A 19,154-nucleotide genomic window follows, 5' to 3' on the forward strand; every position below is an offset into this window, starting at 1 on the left:
CAAAAGAAGATGGAGGGGTTTTGGGTTATTTTTTTTAAAGATAAATCCCAGTAAAAGAGGTTTGAAACTGCTGTTTATTGTTACCCTTCACATCACTCAGAACCAGCTTTTTCTGGAAGGAAGCATTTGTGCTATCTGGCTAAATTTTATCTTTGCTCACTCAACTGCATTTATCAATGAGGACAACACAAGGAAGAGGTTAAAAGAGGCTATAAGAATTTAGGTTTTTAGATATTATATATGCAAATTTGTTGGAAAGAGGTGAGCATTAGATTTAAAACTTAGCTCTGGGTGTAACAGTCCTATTTTCAAACCAAATACAGGTGCCAGTTCTTTTCAGACCTTGTACTCCTTTGTCCAGAGCTCTTCTGACTCCAGATAGCAAACTGTGTCTGAGATATTTCGAAAAAGGAAACTAAAGCACCAGAAGTGATAGTTTAAGTAGCTTCTGAGCTGCCAAGACCTTCAGAAGCTCACTTAGCTGCTTGTACCAGGGTAAGAGTTACCAAAGACTTCAACCTTAACATGCAAAAATAGTCCATCTTCAACTAGTAAAGAATCTGAGACCAAGTGTGTCTTTGTTTAATTCTGGAAAAAATGTTAGGAACTAGGCATGCAGTTACATCCTGTTGGGCAGTTTTACACTGGGAGAAGTAACTTGCACCTCTGTTTAGGAGAGGGTCATAGCACAAATCAAGCACGTAGAGATGATGCACAATGAAGCAAGAAACTAGACTTGGAATTTTGCTGCTCACAGAAGCATTTAATAAGTAACAAATGGTGGTTTGGTCACGTAAGCTGTAGTTGGAAATAAGCTCCATGCAAGAATATATTTAATTAGACAAAGGTGGTCTTTCCTAAAGACAAAAGATTGAAAATATTTTCTCTATTCAGTATTACAAAAACTCTTAGCAGGTTCTACTTTCTGCTCCTTAAATGTCTAGCCTGATGCTGTGCTCTGTCCCTCTGAACTCCTGCCTGCTCCAGAAGGGAGGGATCCAACATCAAATTAGACGGCACACAGCTCCACCCCTGAGAGCTCTCTGGCCTACAGGATTACATCCCAGATTACAAACATCAGGACAAAGCCTATCAAACTGGTTATCCACACCTCATTTTCCCATCTTTTAACTTGCCTGGGAGGACCGACAGGCTGACAAGTGCCTTGTGTCCAATCTCATGCCCAACTGGAACATAAATGAACATTATCAATATTACACGTTACCAAGTACCCTTAACAAGCTCAAAAGGGAGTTAGAAACTTGGATTTTTCTGCCCTGGATTGTAGAGCATGCACCCTTTCTCAGGTGTGCTGAACTTTGCATTTAGACTAGCCCAAGAGTCACAGTTTAGCCAAGGCCTGTGTATCTTAGGCTGCCCAATGAAAACCAACTTTGAAAAAACAGAAATACCTGTCAGCAAGCTGCATCAAGAATTTGCACTGTCTGCCTCTGAGCTGACACCTGCACATAAATGAAATGAGTGACAAAGCTGCTCGGGAAGCTGTCACAAATTTGCATTGCAGCCCTTCTTCAGGGCCCAATCTGCTTGACTTTGCTGTGCAAAACACAGCCAAGTGCTGGAGTTACGGTCAGACTTCGGACAGCCAGAATGAGAAGAAGGAAGATGCTGCAGGAGTGAGTTTCCTGGTGGTTTCTCAGCACAGACTGTCCAAACAGAAAGCCTTTTTAATACAAAGAGCTACTGAAGTGGCTGTCACTGTATCTGAGAGATTGCGAGTTCAGTCAGTAGCATCAGCATTCCAGGCAGGTATTGGCTCTGTAGAATCTACAAGAAAGAGAAAAAAGCCTGTTAATTGCAACTGCCAGATTTTCACATCCCGAAGCCCTGGTTGGAAGGAAACTGCTATGGGTTCTGTGAGTTTATTCAGCTGCTCTGTTGTTGCTTTTCAGGTACCTATACTTCTCCCATACTGAATATATATGACTTGAATTCTGTCCCATTAGGAAAAGGTATAACTGAATTTACACAAGACACATTCCACAAGAGCCCCCTTCAGAAAGCCTGAGATATCTCTGTGTGCTTGCCTGCAACAGAAGAAGTTGTTTCAGACAGTTGTAAGCTATTGCAGATAAAAACAAGCAATGTAACACTACCATGTGCCAAGGCCCATCATAGGGTAAATTTAAACAACTTCATTTACACAAACTGTTGTTTAACTCAGAAGGAAATACTGAAAATACTGTATTGCTTGAAGGATTAATGTTCCATGGTTTGAAGGATATTAGAGATACCTCTGTAGAAAGACCAGCACCTTTATTAAAAAGGTTACATGTGAAGGAGTCTTCTGCCTGTCTCTTAATAGATACAATACTACAAAGCTAATGAACTTTTTTTTTTTAAGTTTGGGATCTCTTTAAGTACAAAAGAAATTTTTCTATGGCCTAAGAAACTTTCCTGTTCATACCACAGCTAACACACCTATTTCTGGCCCCAGGCAAGTAGCTTCTGCTGCAGCACAGTAGTAAAACACGGCACTGGCAGCTGCCCCAACTCCAGAGCTAAAGCTGAAGGTTTAACAATTCCTGGTAGAAAATCATGCAAAAGAAACATGAGACCTCCATGTAGAGCTGTTTTATTTGGCCAGCATTAGGACAGCCTGCTCCTTGAGGCCTCACCTTTACAATCCCATCGCAATGTGCCGAGGCAACCGCTGTGGAAACCTTCACCAGCTTTGCAGCTGACAAGTGGATCTTGAAGTGCCTGTGGAAGTGGGCGTAAAGGCAGTCCATGAAAACATCCACCTCCTCCTGGGTGATCTCTCCTGGCGTTTTTTGCACCGTGTCCCACAGAGCTTTGGCGTCCTCTGGGTGGATGGCGTACGAAATATCCAGGGGCTGGGACAGGCGGGGCACGGAGAAGACGAGTTCCACGGCAGCGGCAGCTCTGTCCAGCTTGCAGCCAGCCCACATGGCCACCATCCAGCTGAGGTTCTGGGGGCTGATGGCCAGGCGGCGGAAGCAGCAGTCGAAAGTCTTCTGGAACCAGCTTCCAACCAAGGACGTGTAGCTCTCGGCCCCGTGGCTCAGGAACAGGGGCAGGCTGGTGAAGTCCTCTGGCAGGTTCTCGGAAAGGTCATCTCCAAACACGGAGCAGAACCAGCCCGACCACACCAGTTTGTCTTCAGAGTTCCTGGAGGAAGCTCGTGACCTCGAAGAGAGCTGGGATGGGGAGAAGAAGCATTTCAGTGCTGCAGAGCAAGAATGGCTTTTTTTTTTTTTGTCAGCTAAAAATAGATTTTGATTTAAAGTTTTAAGCGTTTGGTAAGAAGTGGTGTTTTCTTCCTTAGGACCTTGCATGCAATGCTGTTTTCTGTCAAACACATTATCCAGTCTATCCATTACATCCCTGAAAGATGAATGCAATTCTGTTGAAAACATCAGAAAAAGCCCATTAAACTTCCCTAGGAACAGTCCTGACGTCTGAGTTTATACTGCTTAACTCCTATGGCACATCCTACAGCCATTGCCACAATGAACTTGACACTTCAGCAGCACATCTCACTTGAGGCAAAGCGTTTCAGAAATATTAATTAGACCTGAGTTCTCACCAGGAAGTGGGATTATGACAGCTTTATCCAGGAAGTTAAATAACCCATCCAAGTGCTGGCAGTAAATTGACTGCTGAACTAAAACATCTGACAGAGATTGCTCTGTATACTTGTACTCTGATGCCGTTAAAAAGCTGAACTCAAACTTGCTGTATTTACTGTATGCATTGCTTAGGGGATCACAGAATCAATTAGGCCCAAAAAGACCTCTGAGGTCATCAAGTCCAGCCTGTGACCAAACACCACTTTGTCATTAGACCCTGGTTTTGACTGTGTCACAGCCAGTCTTTCTCTGAACACCTCCAAGGACGGTGACTCCATCTCCCAGGACAGCCAATTCCAACGTTTAAACATTAGGAAGAAATTCTTCCTAATGTCCAACTTAAACCTCCCCTAGCACAGCTTAAGGCTATAAATGGTCTGTTCCGGTTACAACCAGACAGGATCCAGTTTCATTAAATCGCGCTGCATGCTCCAGTAGTTATTCCATACAGCTAGGATTTCATTTTGGGGTTCCCTCTCAAGACAGATGGTTTCATCACAGCAAAAACAGCCCGCGAAACGCCGGTCTCGGCCACCGGCCCCCTCACCTGCACGAGGAGGGCCGCCTGGTCCAGCTCGCTGCCCCTGAGGTCGGCGAGGCTGGACAGGGCCACCTTGATGTCCAGCTCGACGCCCACCTCCACCGCCAGCCCCTTCTGCTTCTCGGCGGCGATGAAGGCGCTCAGCAGCCGCTCGTAGTCCCTGAGGCGGGCGCGGCGGAAGCGGTACAGGGGGGTCACGCTGTACAGCGTCCAGGCTTTACGCAGCAGGAGCGCCGTTTGCTGCGGATCGGCGCTTTCCTACGGGGGAAGCAAAAGGAAAGCAATGAGGTTAAACGAAAGGAATAAGGTTAAAGCCGCGCTTCCCGCGCGGCGAGAGCGCAGCGGCGCGGCTGAGGGGACAGGGAGGTGACAGCGAGGCGCCGCCGCCCCCGCCCCGCCGTACCTGAGAGCACAGCGCCGACACGATGGGGCGGCCGCTGGAGCTGATGCCGAGGCGGCCGTGGGTCCGCCCGAAAGGCAGAGCCCGGGAGAGCCGCCTGAGGCTGGGCAGGGTCCGCGTCGCACCGTCCTCCTGCGCCTCCTCCGCCATGGCCGCCACGGCCCGCCGCCGCCGTTCGAACTCCCTTCCCGTCGGCCCGCGCGCGGCGGCGCGCCCCGCCGCCATCTTTGAGGCGGGCGGCAGTGAGGGGCGGAGGCGGTGGTGCCTGACGGGGGGAGGGGATTCCCTTTTCACCTCCGGAGTTTTTGTTTTTCACTTCCCGCAGGCGTGTGGCGCTCCTCCCGTGTGTCAGGCTGAAGGGCGGCTGCGGGATGGCGCTCCCCCGGCTGCTGGTGCGGGCGCTGCACCGGGCGGCCGCTGCCGCCGCACCTGCGGCTCCAGGTGAGGAGGAGCGCTGGTGTCATCCCCTCGAGATTTGGGTTCCTTTTCTCCCGGGTTACAGGTCGGGGTAGTCCACACAGTCGATTAATATCACGCCTGCAGCAAGTTATTTTCACTGTATCGCTTTATTTGAAGTGTCTTGTCTAAATCTGTTTTAATTCTAAAGGCTGTGGTGAAGGTAGTGAGATTGGCTCATAAAATTATTTACACATGTCCAGGTAATGGTGTCCTTCAGGCTTCTCTTTGCAAGCTGAACCTCTTGCACATTCTGTAAATGTTGTGCTTGGTTCTGTAACAGGCCGTGATTACGGGCACACGGGGGTCTGTGCAAAGCTCTCTGTAACCGCGGTTCAGGCCTTTTTCCAATTGTTTCAGACAGGAACTGTTCAATTTATACCTGCATGGTGGGTGTGCTCCGCGTGTGCTTGATTCTTGGCTTGTTAAGCTCTGTTCTGCAGTGGCAGGAAAAGGGAGAATGGTTTTGAACTGAAGGAGGGGAGGTGTGGATTGGATAGTGGGAGGAATTCTTCCCCGTGAGGGTGGGGAGGCCCTGGAGCAGGGTGTCCAGAGGAGCTGTGGCTGCCCCATCCCTGGAAATGTCCAAGGCCAGGCTGCATGGGGCTCTGAGCAACCTGGGACAGTGGAAAGTGTTCCTGCCCGTGGCAGGGGGGTGGAATGAGATGAGCTTTAAGGTCCTTGAAACCCAAACTATTCTATGACTCTAGATTTAAATGTGGAGTTGTCAGCAACCCTCGGGATTGATCTATGACTTTTGCTTCTCTTACATCTGAAATTTGCAGGGCAACAGTTTGCAGCGAGGCTGTGTTCAAGTATCTATGAAAGTTTAACTGAGAAACATAAATAATCCCTGTTTAAAATGCACTTGGACTAGCTTAATTTTGTGTTTATGACATAGTATCCTATCTTCATATATAGATAATATATTATGTATATATGAAGTAACTTTTCCATATATGTAAAAATTATATTGGGAGGGAAAACTCATTTATTCTGTCTCATCTGCAAAAGCTGTGAGAGACTTTTTATATATATATATTACTATTATTTAAGATTTCAACAGTTTTGTCACTCGGACCAACACGTGTGGAGAGCTGCGTTCTGCTCATGTGGGACAGAAGGTGACTCTGTATGGATGGGTTCAATATCAAAGGTAAGGGCAAGCCATGGTGAAAATGGAGATGATTATTTGCCAGATCCAGTTTAAGCTGTGTTTCATCCAGCATTGCTCTCCAATGATGGTCTGCATGGGTTTTTTGATTTTAGGAGGTCCTGAGCATCTCATCTTTGAGCAATTGTGGATGGAGACCCAGGAAAAGGAGTTGGGATTATTGCAATGTGATCGTGGTGATCTTGTTTTTAAGGACACCAGAGCATGTCCCATTGGGCAGTTTTTTGATGGATAAAGCACAGTGGCAGCTGTCCCTGCTGCAGCTTGAAGAAATCAAGATTTATGGTTCTGGCTCTGGCAGTGTGGATTGTTCATGTGGAACTTTTTATGGGACAAATGTTCCCCTTCTTGGCTTATGATTGAATTTTGTTGTTGTTGTTTTTATTCCACGTGAACTTTAGTTTTATTGCTCATTTAATTGTTTTTAGCTGAGTGTGGTTTCCCAGTGGGAAAATTCACGTGTCCAGAATCCCTGCTCTGCGTGCATGAAAGCTCAAATTAAAATTCTGCCTCTCCTGGTTATTTGCATGTTGTCTGAGGCTGGTCACAATGTAAAATAAATTGTTTGGGTTAGGTTCAGGTGTGGAAAAAATGTCTATGATTCATTACTTGGAAGTGCTTTGGGATGAGTTGCAGGGTACTGAAAGTGTAGCCAGTTGCCATATGCTTTAAAAAGTAGGAAATACTAAATTTGTGAAAATAATGTTCTTCCTTTTTTGCTTTTCATGGCTCAGACAAGGCCTGTTTCTGGTGTTGAGGGATTTCCAGGGACTGACCCAGGTCATCATTCCTCAGGATGAGGTTAGTGCTGCCAAAACGTGAGTCTGTGTTTTTATTTTTCCTTTGGTAGCTCGGCTGCAGCAGCCACAGGGAGAAGGAAGGGCTTTGTCCAACAGAGTGCTCTGACTCACAAGTAGATTGAAGTGTGGTGAGAGCCCTGACCTGACACTGCAACAGAAACACCAGTGCTGTTTCCCCTGCCTTAAGAGCGATTTTGGGTTGAGGTGCTTGGCCACGGTGCCTTTGTCCTGTTCCTTGAACTTCTGTGAGGCTCTATCCTCTCTCTCCCTGCAGGCACATTCCCACGTCAAGGAGCTCCTGTCCAACGCCCCGCTGGAGTCTGTGGTGCGAGTGACTGGGACAGTGTCCCCTCGGCCCCTGGGGCAGGAGAATCCGGTGAGGATGGGCTGTGGGGGGCTCTCAGGGCTTTTATTCCATGAAGGAAACAACCCTGGATGGTGGGATCCCGGTGGGCTTTGTGTCTGAGCATCTCCACGGGTTCTGGTTGTGTGACAGCCCATCCTCACACAGTGTGAGGTGAAATAAGTGCTGTGTCAGATAACAGCAGCATCTCAAAGCACATTACGGGCACCCACAAATTAAACTGCATCCCAGTCCTTTGCAAGGAGAGTGCTGGCTTTTTCCAGGCTTTCAAAATGTGGTGGGAATTGCTTTTGCTTGAAAATAAATATTGTCATTTTGAGTTCCATGGCATGTGGTGACCTGTTTATTGATTTTGCTGGTCTCCTTGTGTAGGAAACAGAGGTTGAATAATTTTTTAATGTTCTGCATTCCGCAGCTGTCATTGTAATCAGCTGCAGATTGATCTTTCAGGATTGTACGTATAACTGGCAGGTCTAAAAAGAGGACTGTATTTATGATGATAACTCCTTTTTGCTCCATCTTGTAGATCCACTTAAAATCCAGGCTTCAAGCAATGCCTTTATTTCTTTTATTCATTTCTCATTTTGAGGGAAGGTCGTGTGTCCTTTCCCCGGTAAGCAGCAAGACTCCTGCAGGACCAAGTGAACTTTGCTGTGCCTCAGTGCTACATGAGGGGAGCTGCCTGCCCTCCCTCGGGACAGAGTCAAAAGAAGACCAGTTCTGAGAATTGGTGTTTAGAATTGGAAGCTCTGAGAAGTTCCTCATAATTTGCCTTTTTTGACTCGTATTAAGGGCTGCTGCTGCTGCTCATGCTCACTGAAACCTACACTGTGTGGTTTTGCTGTGGCTGATGTGTTTAGAGATCAGTATGGTACTGGGAAAGAAGCTGCCATCTTTGGTGAGGTGACTTGTGTTTCCCTGAACTGAAGGGAAATCTGGGAGAAATCCGTCCTTGGGAGAAGCTCTCTGACTTACACACTGTGTTAGAAAGCAGGGAGGGTAATCACATTGCTTCTTTTTTCCCCTTTGGCCATCTGTGAATTACCTTTGTCCAAATGTTTTCAGTTTAATTTTTTTCTTGCCTTTTTGTTCTAGAAAATGCCAACAGGGGATATTGAAGTGAAGGCAGAGACTGCAGAGATCCTAAACTCCTGCAAGAAGCTGCCTTTTGAAATCAAGGATTTTATCAAGGTGTCTGTGTTTTTCTTTTCTTTTTCTTATCAAAGTGGGGGCTTTTCATTGAGTTAGGGATTTGCCCAGGGTGATGGCAAAACATCTGAGAGCTGAGTCTGGTTCTCCCCACTTCATTTTGGAGGAATGATGGTATTTAAAACAAGGGTGCTGATTGTTTGCTGGGAGGATTTATTTCCAACTAGAACTAAGCATAAAACAGGGCTTGAATGATCCATATTTCTGGAAGAACTGATGGTAAAGGAAAGACTGAAAGAAATGGGGCTGTGCTGGGTTTTTTGAGTGTGAAATGAGGCTGTTTTATTTGACTAATGGAATCACAGAATGATTTGGATTGGAAGGAACCTTAAAGATCATCTTGTTTGAACCCCCCTGCCCCACTGCACCAGGTTGCTGAGAGCCTCATGCAGCCTGTCCTTGAACACTTCCAGGGACCAGGCAGCCACAACTTTTGTGGACTTTTGGTTTTTTTGTTTCAAGCGATTGCCATATTTGCGTAGCTTGTGGGTAACAGGTGCATTGTGGCAAGCGAGCACCATCCCTTTTCTGCTTCTCCCTTTTTCCCTGTGGCTCTAGGATCACCTTCACTGGAAGTGCAATTTGAATTTTGTCTCTGAACCGTGATTCTCTCTCCTCCCCAGAAGTCGGAGGCCCTGCGGATGCAGTATCGGTACCTGGACCTGCGCAGCTTCCGGCTGCAGTCCAACCTGCGCCTGAGGTCTCGCCTGGTGATGAGGATGCGCGAGTATCTCTGCAATCTCCACGGTGAGGGAGCTGCCTGCGAACTTTTCAGCTCTCCCTTGCTGCTTTTTCCTAGTGCTGGCAGAGATTCCTAAACAACTTGCTGCTCCAAACTGGTCCCACTTAGTAAGGACATGTCTGCTTGTGGTGGGGTCTTTAGTGGGATGTTGTCAGGCCTGAAGAGCAAAGTGTGTTGAAATCTCTTGGCATGCTGCAAGCCAGTTGTTTCAGATTAGCTGTTTCCAATGAGAAAAGACTCTCTGCAGGTGGTTGCCCTTTTTTGGTCACCCAGTTGAGGCATGTCAGAGGGATGGATTTTGCTTAGGGCTTTTGCTTCTCTTAAAATCAGGAAGTACTTTTTGGAAAATCTGTGCCTGGTTCAGAATAGACAGAGAGTTAACATATTTTCAGCCTGTTTGGAGTCCCCTGTCATCAACAGTTCTGGCAGGACATCAGAGCTCCAAGCCTTTAGATCTGTCATTACAGGAATAATTATTAGAAGTAGTAAAGTGTGTTGGTTTTGGAGAGGCTCCATGGTGTGGTAGATGACCTATTTTGCTGACTAACCCTACTCTAGCCTACTCTGTCGTGTTAGGTCTCCCTCCTCTCAGCATAATCTGTGTTTGCTCCCCAGGGTTCGTGGATGTAGAAACTCCAACTCTGTTTAAAAGAACCCCAGGGGTATGTATGTGATGCTTTTTGGCCTCCTGCAGCTGCACAGGCAGGGCTGAATCATTTCCAGTTGCCACTCAGCCTTTGTTGCTTTTCCCTTGTTAAATAACAGCTTGTGGAACTTGTGATATCATCCACAGTTCCTTTTAAAAGTAGAGGGAGAGAAAGGGGAGAGGTGATAACTTCTGTCCTAGCTTTGAACCTTCAAAAGAAATAAGCTTCTTGCCTTGTAGAGCACATGTTGAATGCAAGTCTGTCCTGGGATTATAAACCCAAAACACTTCAAAGGACTGTCTTTTCAGCATTTGTCTCTTAGCCAGTAGGTTATTGTAGAGGTCATACTCCAGTAAATTTAATTTCTGATCTTATATTCCTTTCTTTCACTTCAAAAATAGCGAGAAGAGAGCTGTAGCTGTGGAATTGTTGATGCAGCTAACCTGGAGTTCTTGCATTTAAACCCCAGTCTTGGATGGTCTATTATGCATTAGTCTCTCAGAGAAGAAGGCAGAGAATTCTTCTTTGGGAAATTTTGGACCAAGTTGGTTAATGAAAGTTAAATCTGATGTACAAACAGCCATTTCCTTACAAGTGGGATTTCATAATGGGGAAAACAGGTCCTTTCCTCTTGTACTTCTGGTTTGTTTGCTCTGTCAGGAATTGGGGCCACTTACTTGCTGAACTCTGTAAATCTCCTTTCCAATGTCAGGGAGCCAAAGAATTCCTTGTGCCCTCGAGGGAAGCAGGCAAGTTCTACTCTCTGCCACAGAGCCCTCAGCAGTTCAAGCAGCTCCTCATGGTTGGAGGCCTGGACAGGTAAGGGTTTCTTGGACTCCTGTTCTCTCCATGTCCTGTCTAGGGTTTGATTGGTTTATCTGTGAAGCTTTAGAAACTTCCCCCAAAAAATCTTACTGCCAAGGATTTGTGTCTGGAAGAGGGATCCTTAAATACCTGGGACTTCATAGTCAGATGAAGTATATCCTTCTGGAAAGCTGAAATCTTTACTGCTGTGTTAAACTCAAACCTGATCTGAAGCAGAGCCTGCCTGAAGTGCAGAAAATCTAATGTGTGATAAAAGCTGCTCCAGGGATAACCTACAGAACTAATTGAGGTGAGGCTGAGCAGCTGAGCATGACTGAGACAAGGAAAAACATGTCAGGGTGCCTAAGTGCAAAGATTTTAATTGGGCTTGCTTCTCCAAATCAAATTGTTGGACAGGGAGACAGACAATTGTTCACAGGGTGAACTGCAGGCCAGGTCTTGTCTGAGAGTTTTGCACAGCTGTTAGGAGAGTCCTGGAGTGGGGTGGAAGGTGGAATAAAGAGTTGAGTGTGCTGCCCTTGGACAGCTCACCTGGAAGTCTCCATGTGCCTCTGGAAGATATGGCTGAGATGGATACAGCTGCTGATAGAGTTGCCTCCACTCAAAATTCCGTTCTTTTGAAAAGGGATGGGAACGAAGATCATCTGCTGTGAGAACACAGCACTCTCTCTCTGGTTTACTTCTTTTTTTCCTTATCTTTTTTATGATCAATTCTATGACCACAGTGCAGTTCAGGATACTTCAAAATGTTACCTAAACCAAAGTGTCATTGCAGGTACTTCCAGGTTGCTCGCTGCTACCGCGATGAGGGCTCACGGCCTGACAGGCAGCCGGAATTCACCCAGGTAACCAGCCCGTGCTGCCTTGCTCCTCAAGCCAAGTGGCTCATGGCTGCTCTCCCTGCTGGAGCCTTAGTCTGTGCTAGTCATGTGCTGCCTGGGGGCTGCAGAGTTGTTTGGTGTGTGTTTCATGGACACAGCCCTTGGAAATTGGTGTGGGATGACTGTGTGATTCCTGTCCTTGGCTGGCTGCAGTGCCCCAGGTGCAGATGTGGGAACTGCAGCAGTGATTTTACTTTGATGATACAATCTCCTCCTGTCCTGCTAGGTCAGACATCCCATTCCTCCACCTTAATATCCCAGGCTGAGTTAGCCTGGTTCTCTCAAAGCTGCTTCTCCTGTCCTTGTCATCGTGTCCTTGTCATCGTGTCCTTGTCATGTTACCTCATTCACTCTCTGAGGAGGCTCTTGCCTGAGTCATCAGCCTGGAGGGTGATCCTAAGCACATTCCCAGCCTAATGCAGTCATGCTGTGATGTCATTTCTGGTATTGTTTCTTGTTTTGCTGGCTTTGTACTCGCAAGTAAGCGTGCGAGCACAACCTGTAGCTAATGTGGAATTCCCCCCCTTGTTCTGTTTTAAGATAGATATAGAGATGTCCTTTGTAGATCAAGCTGGGATCCAGAGGCTCATCGAGGGCCTCCTGCAGCATTCCTGGCCTGAGGAAAGAGGCTCCATTACAATTCCTTTCCCTTCCATGACATACGAGGAGGCACTGGCTGAGTATGGGACTGATAAACCAGACACTCGCTTTGGGATGAAGGTGAGGGTTTGCCCATTGGAAACTTGCAGCTTTTCCTTTCAGTCAGTGATTTAATAACCTTTGGATCATGGATACGTGGTTGGCTGGAATTTTGAGTGCTGTAATTTAAGGTGCCTGTCCTGTTGTTGCTGCTTTGTGCAGTCTGCTGAAGAAGAGAGGATTTAATCAGTTGACTGTGAAAAATGTATATTCTAATAAAACTTTATTTTAAAGGTGATGGTAGTGTTAGGGAGCAATGCATCTTGAGTGTTTCAGGAGCAAAAGCTCCTAAAAGGGAGTAGTGTTGAAGGTGTTAAGATACAGGTGTAGGAATTTTAGCTTTGTATTCCTACCAGCAGTGCTTTTTTCCTGTGCTCTTTCCTTTGTCAGATTGTGGATATCAGTGATGTTTTACGAGGATCAAACATTCACTTTGTGCAGAATGCCCTCAGTTACCCACAGGGCTCCATCAGAGCCATTCGTATCCCTCAGGGAGTGGTAAGTGGTGCTCTTACATCCTGTTAATGGTTAATGTGGAATAAATAAAATGCCAGTTTGAACTCCTTTGTTGGTATGGAAATGTTCCTTGCTATTATTGGTGTTCTTAAGGGAACTTGGGATTGGTTGTAATCCATGTCAGGTTGGGCTGGTTGGTGTTAGAATGATAAGGCAACAGGAAGAGTATTTTATCCTTAGGAAGAGGAGGAAAACAATAGAGCTGCAAGAGCCCATGAGGATAGGGAGCCCTCTTGGGGTTTCACTTTGCTTTTTGTCACGTTTTTGATGTGCATCTCAATAATGAATTGTGCCTTGTGACAGGAGATTGAAACAGGGCTGAGCATGGCACAGCTCTTGGATAGGCAGAGAAGGGCCGGTGGTCATGTCCTCCTGTTTGCTTTAGCTGCATTTTTGGGTACAATTTGTGTCTTTAATGAGAGTGTCATGGACCAAAACCAAGGCTGACAGCAGATGTGGAAGACTTTTGGCACAGCCCTGCATTTTGGCAAGGAAACAGATTTAATTGTGGCTGTAGGCATCTTTGTAGCTTGGACAGCATGGAACAAACAAATCCTCTAAATACTGAGTTTTATTTGGGGAACAGGGCTTTGTGGCCATGGATTCCCTTAGGATTCCTTTCATTTGGCACAAAGTGCAAGTTAGTGGCTTCCCATGAGAGGGCACAGAGGTGTTTGTTTGAGCAACACAGAAGTGGCATCCAGACCCACACTAAATACTGAAGCAGATGAAAAAAAATCAAGATCTTGATGCAGGTCCTCATTTACTGCATGGCTTTACATGCAAGAGCCATCCCAGTTGTTTTCTCTTTGTTCTTCCTCCAGTTTGAGCTCTGCATTCCCCATCCGCAGTGTGGTGGTGTAACCTTGTTTCTGCAGGCTGGAGGCAGTGATGTGACCCCGCTGACCAGGTAGATTTATTTGTGAGAGGAGGGAAAAAAAAAAATGTAGATCTAGAGGGGTCTCTTCCTGAAAGGAGCCCTCTGAGCAGATGCCCAGCCCAGTGCTAAGGACCCTGTCCTCTTCCACAGCCACTGTAAGAACTTGAACTAGAAACAAAAGAATTGAGGAGTTTGGAGCCAGCTTAGTCAGTAGATTTGATACCTAGTCAAGTTTTCCAGGCTGATCTTTGCTGTGTCTTCTCTTGCTCTTTCCCCAGAGGTATCTTACAAATAAAGACTTGGAGTCATTGAAGGAGTCTGCAAAATCCCAGTTTAAGCAGGTGAGACAGAAACTCTCCTGAGGCTTTGGGAAGGGTGAGTGACAAAGTGTGATGAGGGCAGTTTTTAATAGCTGAGAGTCAGAGCCTGAGCATGTGATGCTTCAAGGCGAGAGAGGGCAGCACTGCACTGAACATACCCTTGCCTTCCTCCAGGAAATCATGGAAATTATCCGCAGACCTGATGGAAGCTTGAAGTCTCTGCTTACAAAGTTCCTTGGTGAGAAGGAGAAGTCAGAGCTGATCCAGGCACTGAACATGCAGGAGGATGATGTGGTGCTGCTGGCAGCTGGAGAACACAAGCAAGTGGTAGGAGGCATTTCTTGGGTAGCTCTGTGAGCTGAATGTTACTGATGATGGTTTTCATGTTATCTGACCTTAGTCTGATTCTTCTTATTATTAAAATAGGTCATCATCTAAAATTCCGTTTCTCTGGAACGGCAGCTATAGCAACAGCAAATAAAGCATGAAATGTACCTATTACTTCTATGGCCCCCAGCCAAATTCTGGGCAGGACTTGTAACTGAAATGAAGGCTGAAATATAAAAACCCCTGCAACAAATCAGTGCCTTCTTTTCTCTTAACTTCATTTTTAAAGCATCAAACAGATTGGAAAATGAGGTCAGCTGGGTAAATATGTCTCCCATAAGTGCATGACTTGTTAGCAGCAATGGTGGGAGATTCTATCCCTGCCCTTCTCTCTATTCTTGCCAGCAGATGCTGCCTTCCAAGCATTGTTTTATTATAAGGTGTCACACTTTGCTCAACAGCCAACGTTTTGTTGTATTCTCTTCTGTGCCTTCATTTCTCTGTCTTACAAAGTGTGGCTCTTACACGTGCTCCCCATGTTAATCCACGTGTGTGGAGCTGGAGGTTAGTCTAAGAAAGTTCTGAGGATGAAATAGCTGGAAAAACATGGACTTTGAAGCTCCTTACTGTGGTCTGTGTCAAACCCTGCTGCTGCCTCAGCAGGAAGGTGATACATTTCAGGGCACGAGGCAAAAGTGTTCAAGGCCGCAACACATTCCAGCTGGTGCTGTCTGTGGTACTTCCTTTATGGAACACTCTTTCCCTGGTTGGTGTTTGAGTGACTTCCCTGATGGTGAAATCACCCTGTCTCGTCTCTCCCTTCTCTGTTGCAGTGCTCTGCATTAGGAGCCCTGCGGTTGTTGAGTGCCAACCTCCTGGAGGCAGCTGGGCTAGCACTCCGTGATCCCACAGCCTTTCACTTCCTCTGGGTGGTGGATTTCCCCCTTTTCCTCCCCAAGGCTGAGAATCCCACTGAACTGGAATCTGCTCATCACCCCTTCACTGCCCCTCATCCTTCAGATGCCAGCCTCCTGTATTCTGATCCCACAAAGGTAAACAACTTCATGCCTGCCATGCTGGCTCTTTTACAGCTGCTCCCATGGAAAAGCAAGCAAGCAGCAGCTGGGTGTAGTGTAAAAAGAGTTGTTCTTTCATGGGAGTGACTGCACAAGGAAGATGTAGATCAGTTGGAATGAGTCCAGAGGAGGCTGCTAAGACGATCAAAGGGTTGGAGCACTTCTGCTGAGGAAAGGCTGAAGGAGCTGAGGTTCAGCCTGAGAAGAGAAGGCTCAGGAGCAACATTAGTCTTTTCCAATGCCTAAAGAGGCTACGAGAGAGCTGGAGAGGGACATTTTGCAGAAGCAAGCAGTGATAGGGCAAGGGGAAATGGTTTTAAACTGAAGAGGGTAAACTTAGATTGATTGGTATTAGGAAAATAATCTTCCCTGTGGGGCACTGATACAGGCTGCCCAGAGCAGCTGTGGCTGACCCATCCCTGGCAGTGTTCAAGGCCAGGCTGGATGGGGCTTGTGGCATCCTGGGATAGTGGAAGGTGTCCCTGCCCATGGCAGAGGGTTGGAACTAGAGAATCTTTAAGGTCCCTCCCAAACCAAGCCATTGTGTGATTCTATGATCTTGTACATTCTGGAAGAGATGGTTTCCTGATTACTGCAAACACCAAGTATTCACGTGTGCCTCAGCAAAAGGAGTTCATAGGAAACAGAAATTTTATATTCTGACCCATCCCATTTGCTTCAGGTTTGAAGAACTTTTCAAAAGGATTTGTTCTCCTCCCACATCAGTCAGAGGCAGTCCATGCCTCCAGCAAGGATTGCAATGCACCCCTGAGAGAACAGTTCTACAGGGTTCCATGGCTTCATTCCCAGTGTCTTTGCCACGTCTGTGCAGGTTGTTTTTAGGTGCAGCTGTGGCCCAGCCTCAGCAAGGTGCCTGTCCCTGTCTCTCTGCAGGTCCGTAGCCAGCACTATGACCTCGTCCTGAACGGCAGTGAGGTTGGAGGTGGCTCCATCAGGATTCACAGTGCAGAGCAACAGCGTTTCGTGCTGGAGAAAGTGCTGAAGGTAACACCTACAGATGCCTCTAATGCTCTCTTGGAGATTTAAAAGCACTAATTAATTGAAATATTAGCTGCATATTCTGAAAGAAGCACTCATGTGCTTCTCACAGAGAGACATAATTCCTAGCCCTGAGCAATGGATGATTTCATTGTCCCTTCATCTTGTGATGCTAATAGGAAGAGCATTGCTTGTCCAGTGATATGTCTTAATATAATTTTGCAGGAGGACTCCGAGGTGCTTTCCCATCTGATTGAGGCTTTGGAACTTGGAGCTCCACCTCACGGAGGAATTGCTTTAGGTAAGTGATCTGTAGCTCTACAGATGCAGGTCTTTAGTGATTTTTGCATACTAGATCCCAGGAACAAGGCTCATGGGTGTTTGAAAAAGCCTTGGTGCTTCCATCTCTGCAGCAGCTTTGTGGAAAGGAACAGGTGTCTGGTCACCAAGAGCAGAAAGCTGGGATGTTCCTCCCCAGAGTCACAGTGGGATTTAGGTCTTAAGCAGGGACATTGGTGGCTCTAAGGCTGGTCCTTATCTGCTGATCTGCAAACCCTGTATTCAGTGAGGTTGGGTCAGCCTGGTTCCCATTCCTGTGCAGCCAGAGCAGCATCCCTGTGCTGCCTGCCTGGAGGCATGGGACAGCAGTGGGACTTTGTGTTTTCCTTCCCCTCTGCTGTTGTCTCACTTCCCTTCTTCCTCACCTGTTTTGCTCATTAATTCAGAAAATGTCAGGGTTTGTTTTTTTCCCCTAGAACAATGCAAGTTTGTGGTTTAAAGAAAGGGAAAAAACCCAACCAACCAACCAACAACACCCTCCCTACACTCACCAAAATAAAAAAGCCTACAAAAAACAAAGGTACTTGAACCTGTGGTCTTCCAGCTTGACTTTCCTCCATCCAGTCACCCAGAAGCTTTTGTTCCTCTTGAATTCTTAGTGGTTGTAATCCTTCCAAACTTGATGATGCAGAGCTCTGAGCTGTAAAGCCGAGCCCTGCCAGTGTTCTGCGATGCAACTGCCCAGGTTTTGTTATGCTGTGTTTGCCGTCTGTGTCCTGCAGCCCTTAGTGTGTTACAGAACTTCCTGCAATATTGAAAAGCTTTATTTTGGTAGACATTTCTGCTCTCGAGGCAAATCTGTTTCTCTGCTACCAGCTGAGATTAATTTTTTTTCTCCCTTACTTGCTTCACTCTTTTTCTTCAAGCTCAGTGATATTACCTCCTCAATCTTTCTGATTTTTCTGACTCAGGGGGAATAATACAGAGCCATAACTCAAGTGTTTCACCGATTTGTTTTCTGCTTGTAGGACTTGACAGGCTGATCTCTCTCATTGTTGACGCTCCAAGTATCCGGGACGTCATTGCCTTTCCAAAATCCTTCAGGGGACGAGACCTGATGGGCAATGCTCCAGACTATGTCACTCCAGAAGAACTAGAGCCATATCACATTCAGGTTTCCTGGCCTCTTGAAGAAAAGGAGGCAAAGAAAAACTGACTTCACGCCGGTGATGTAAGCTGGTCTGATCAACCAGGAGTGGTTACGGCTTCTAAAGGCCGGGATTCAGTTCAGAAAATATCAGCTGTTGTGGCAGGGCGGGGGACAGTCCAATTCCACTGTACTGGGGCAGTTTCAGGATGGAGTGGGAAGTAGATGAGGGGCCTTCCTGATAGGAATTCACCTTTGGGAGGTAATGGGAACCACATGCGAAAAAGCAATAGAAAAGAAAGTAATTTTAGCGTAGGATATTGAGACTGTTTGCTTTAGGGTGTCATGTTAGAGGGAAGATGGGATCTGGTTTTTCCTAACCCTCAGTTTTTACACGTCCCTTGTAAAGTATTCCTCCTCCCATCTGGAGGAGATAGTCAGCTTCCCTGGCAGGAATTAAATCATGATCCTCATTAAATCACGTCAGCTGAGCGCTGTGACAATAAAACTGTGCTGCACCAGGAGCTCTGAACACTGCACAGCCAAACTTGCGTGCAGCCAGCAACTTTGGTGTTGGAGGATACCAGATCATGCAGAACTTTGCCATGGAGAGTTCACACTCAGCTGTGTTTTCCCTTCAAAGGAGAGGGAGAGAAGCATCGATGATGTTTGCAACAGTTGTCCTTGTAATACTTGTCCAAGAAGTGTTGACCTGTCTTTGGGGCCTGTGGTCCTGGTGCTTTCAGCACAGTCATTCAGGAGTTTGTATGTTTATAAATAAAGTTTACCTGGCAGTGTGGTTTTGCCTCAGTGCCAGTTTGGCTTTGTGACCCCTGCTCCCTCCAGGAGGTGACAAGAAATCTGTGGCAGCACAGCACAATTCCCAGTCTTCTGTGAGCTCTGTCTGTTCCTGAAGGGGAAGGTGAAGAAACTGAGGGGAAGAGTTTCTTTGATGAAGGTGAGAAGATGGTGCAAAGGAAGGAAAGGGAGAGCTCCTGTGTCCCAGCTGGGAAGGACAGCAGGAGGCATATGCCAGAGGAAGTGCTGGAGGACAGAAGGAAGACCACAGTTCCTGTCTGAGCTGGTACTGAGCTCCAGCCTCTGCCAGAGGGCCTGTCCTGCACATTGTCAGATCCTGCTCTGCTCCAAGGGTTAGCCACTCTTTCAGTCTCTGCATCACGGGATAACACTGCATGGTGGTGTTCACAGTTGTTTAAATACTGAACTGTCCTGCTGATAAGAATCAGGAATACAGGCG

General features: G+C 46.6%; 2 protein-coding genes across 4 annotated transcripts; one reads left to right on the forward strand and one right to left on the reverse strand.

The window, feature by feature from the left end:
- Positions 1-177: 177 nt before the first annotated feature.
- Positions 178-4,780, reverse strand: CENPL (centromere protein L). The gene is made up of 4 exons (XM_040072463.1): positions 4,559-4,780; positions 4,162-4,413; positions 2,640-3,182; positions 178-1,788 (listed from the first exon to the last, which is right to left on the reverse strand). The coding sequence occupies exons 1-4, from the start codon at positions 4,778-4,780 to the stop codon at positions 1,717-1,719; spliced, it is 1,089 nt and encodes a 362-aa protein (XP_039928397.1). The 3' UTR covers positions 178-1,716.
- Positions 4,781-4,855: 75 nt separating this feature from the next.
- Positions 4,856-18,695, forward strand: DARS2 (aspartyl-tRNA synthetase 2, mitochondrial). Of its 3 annotated transcripts, none has more exons than XM_040072454.2 (17): positions 4,856-4,996; positions 6,068-6,167; positions 6,920-6,986; positions 7,260-7,361; positions 8,445-8,540; positions 9,182-9,305; positions 9,916-9,962; positions 10,660-10,766; positions 11,548-11,617; positions 12,194-12,373; positions 12,743-12,850; positions 14,027-14,089; positions 14,243-14,395; positions 15,229-15,447; positions 16,366-16,476; positions 16,696-16,771; positions 17,778-18,695. In XM_040072454.2, the coding sequence occupies exons 1-17, from the start codon at positions 4,927-4,929 to the stop codon at positions 17,963-17,965; spliced, it is 1,881 nt and encodes a 626-aa protein (XP_039928388.1). In that variant the 5' UTR covers positions 4,856-4,926; the 3' UTR covers positions 17,966-18,695. The 3 variants fall into 3 exon arrangements, with proteins under 3 accessions (XP_039928388.1, XP_039928391.1, XP_039928389.1); XM_040072455.2 differs by lacking the exon at positions 4,856-4,996 and adding an exon at positions 5,131-5,214 and having other exon boundaries at positions 6,281-6,986; XM_040072457.2 differs by lacking the exon at positions 15,229-15,447.
- The last annotated feature ends 459 nt before the right edge of the window (positions 18,696-19,154 follow it).

Source organism: Hirundo rustica, chromosome 9 (genome assembly GCF_015227805.2).
Source record: "Hirundo rustica isolate bHirRus1 chromosome 9, bHirRus1.pri.v3, whole genome shotgun sequence".
Classification (NCBI taxonomy): Eukaryota; Metazoa; Chordata; class Aves; order Passeriformes; family Hirundinidae; genus Hirundo; species Hirundo rustica.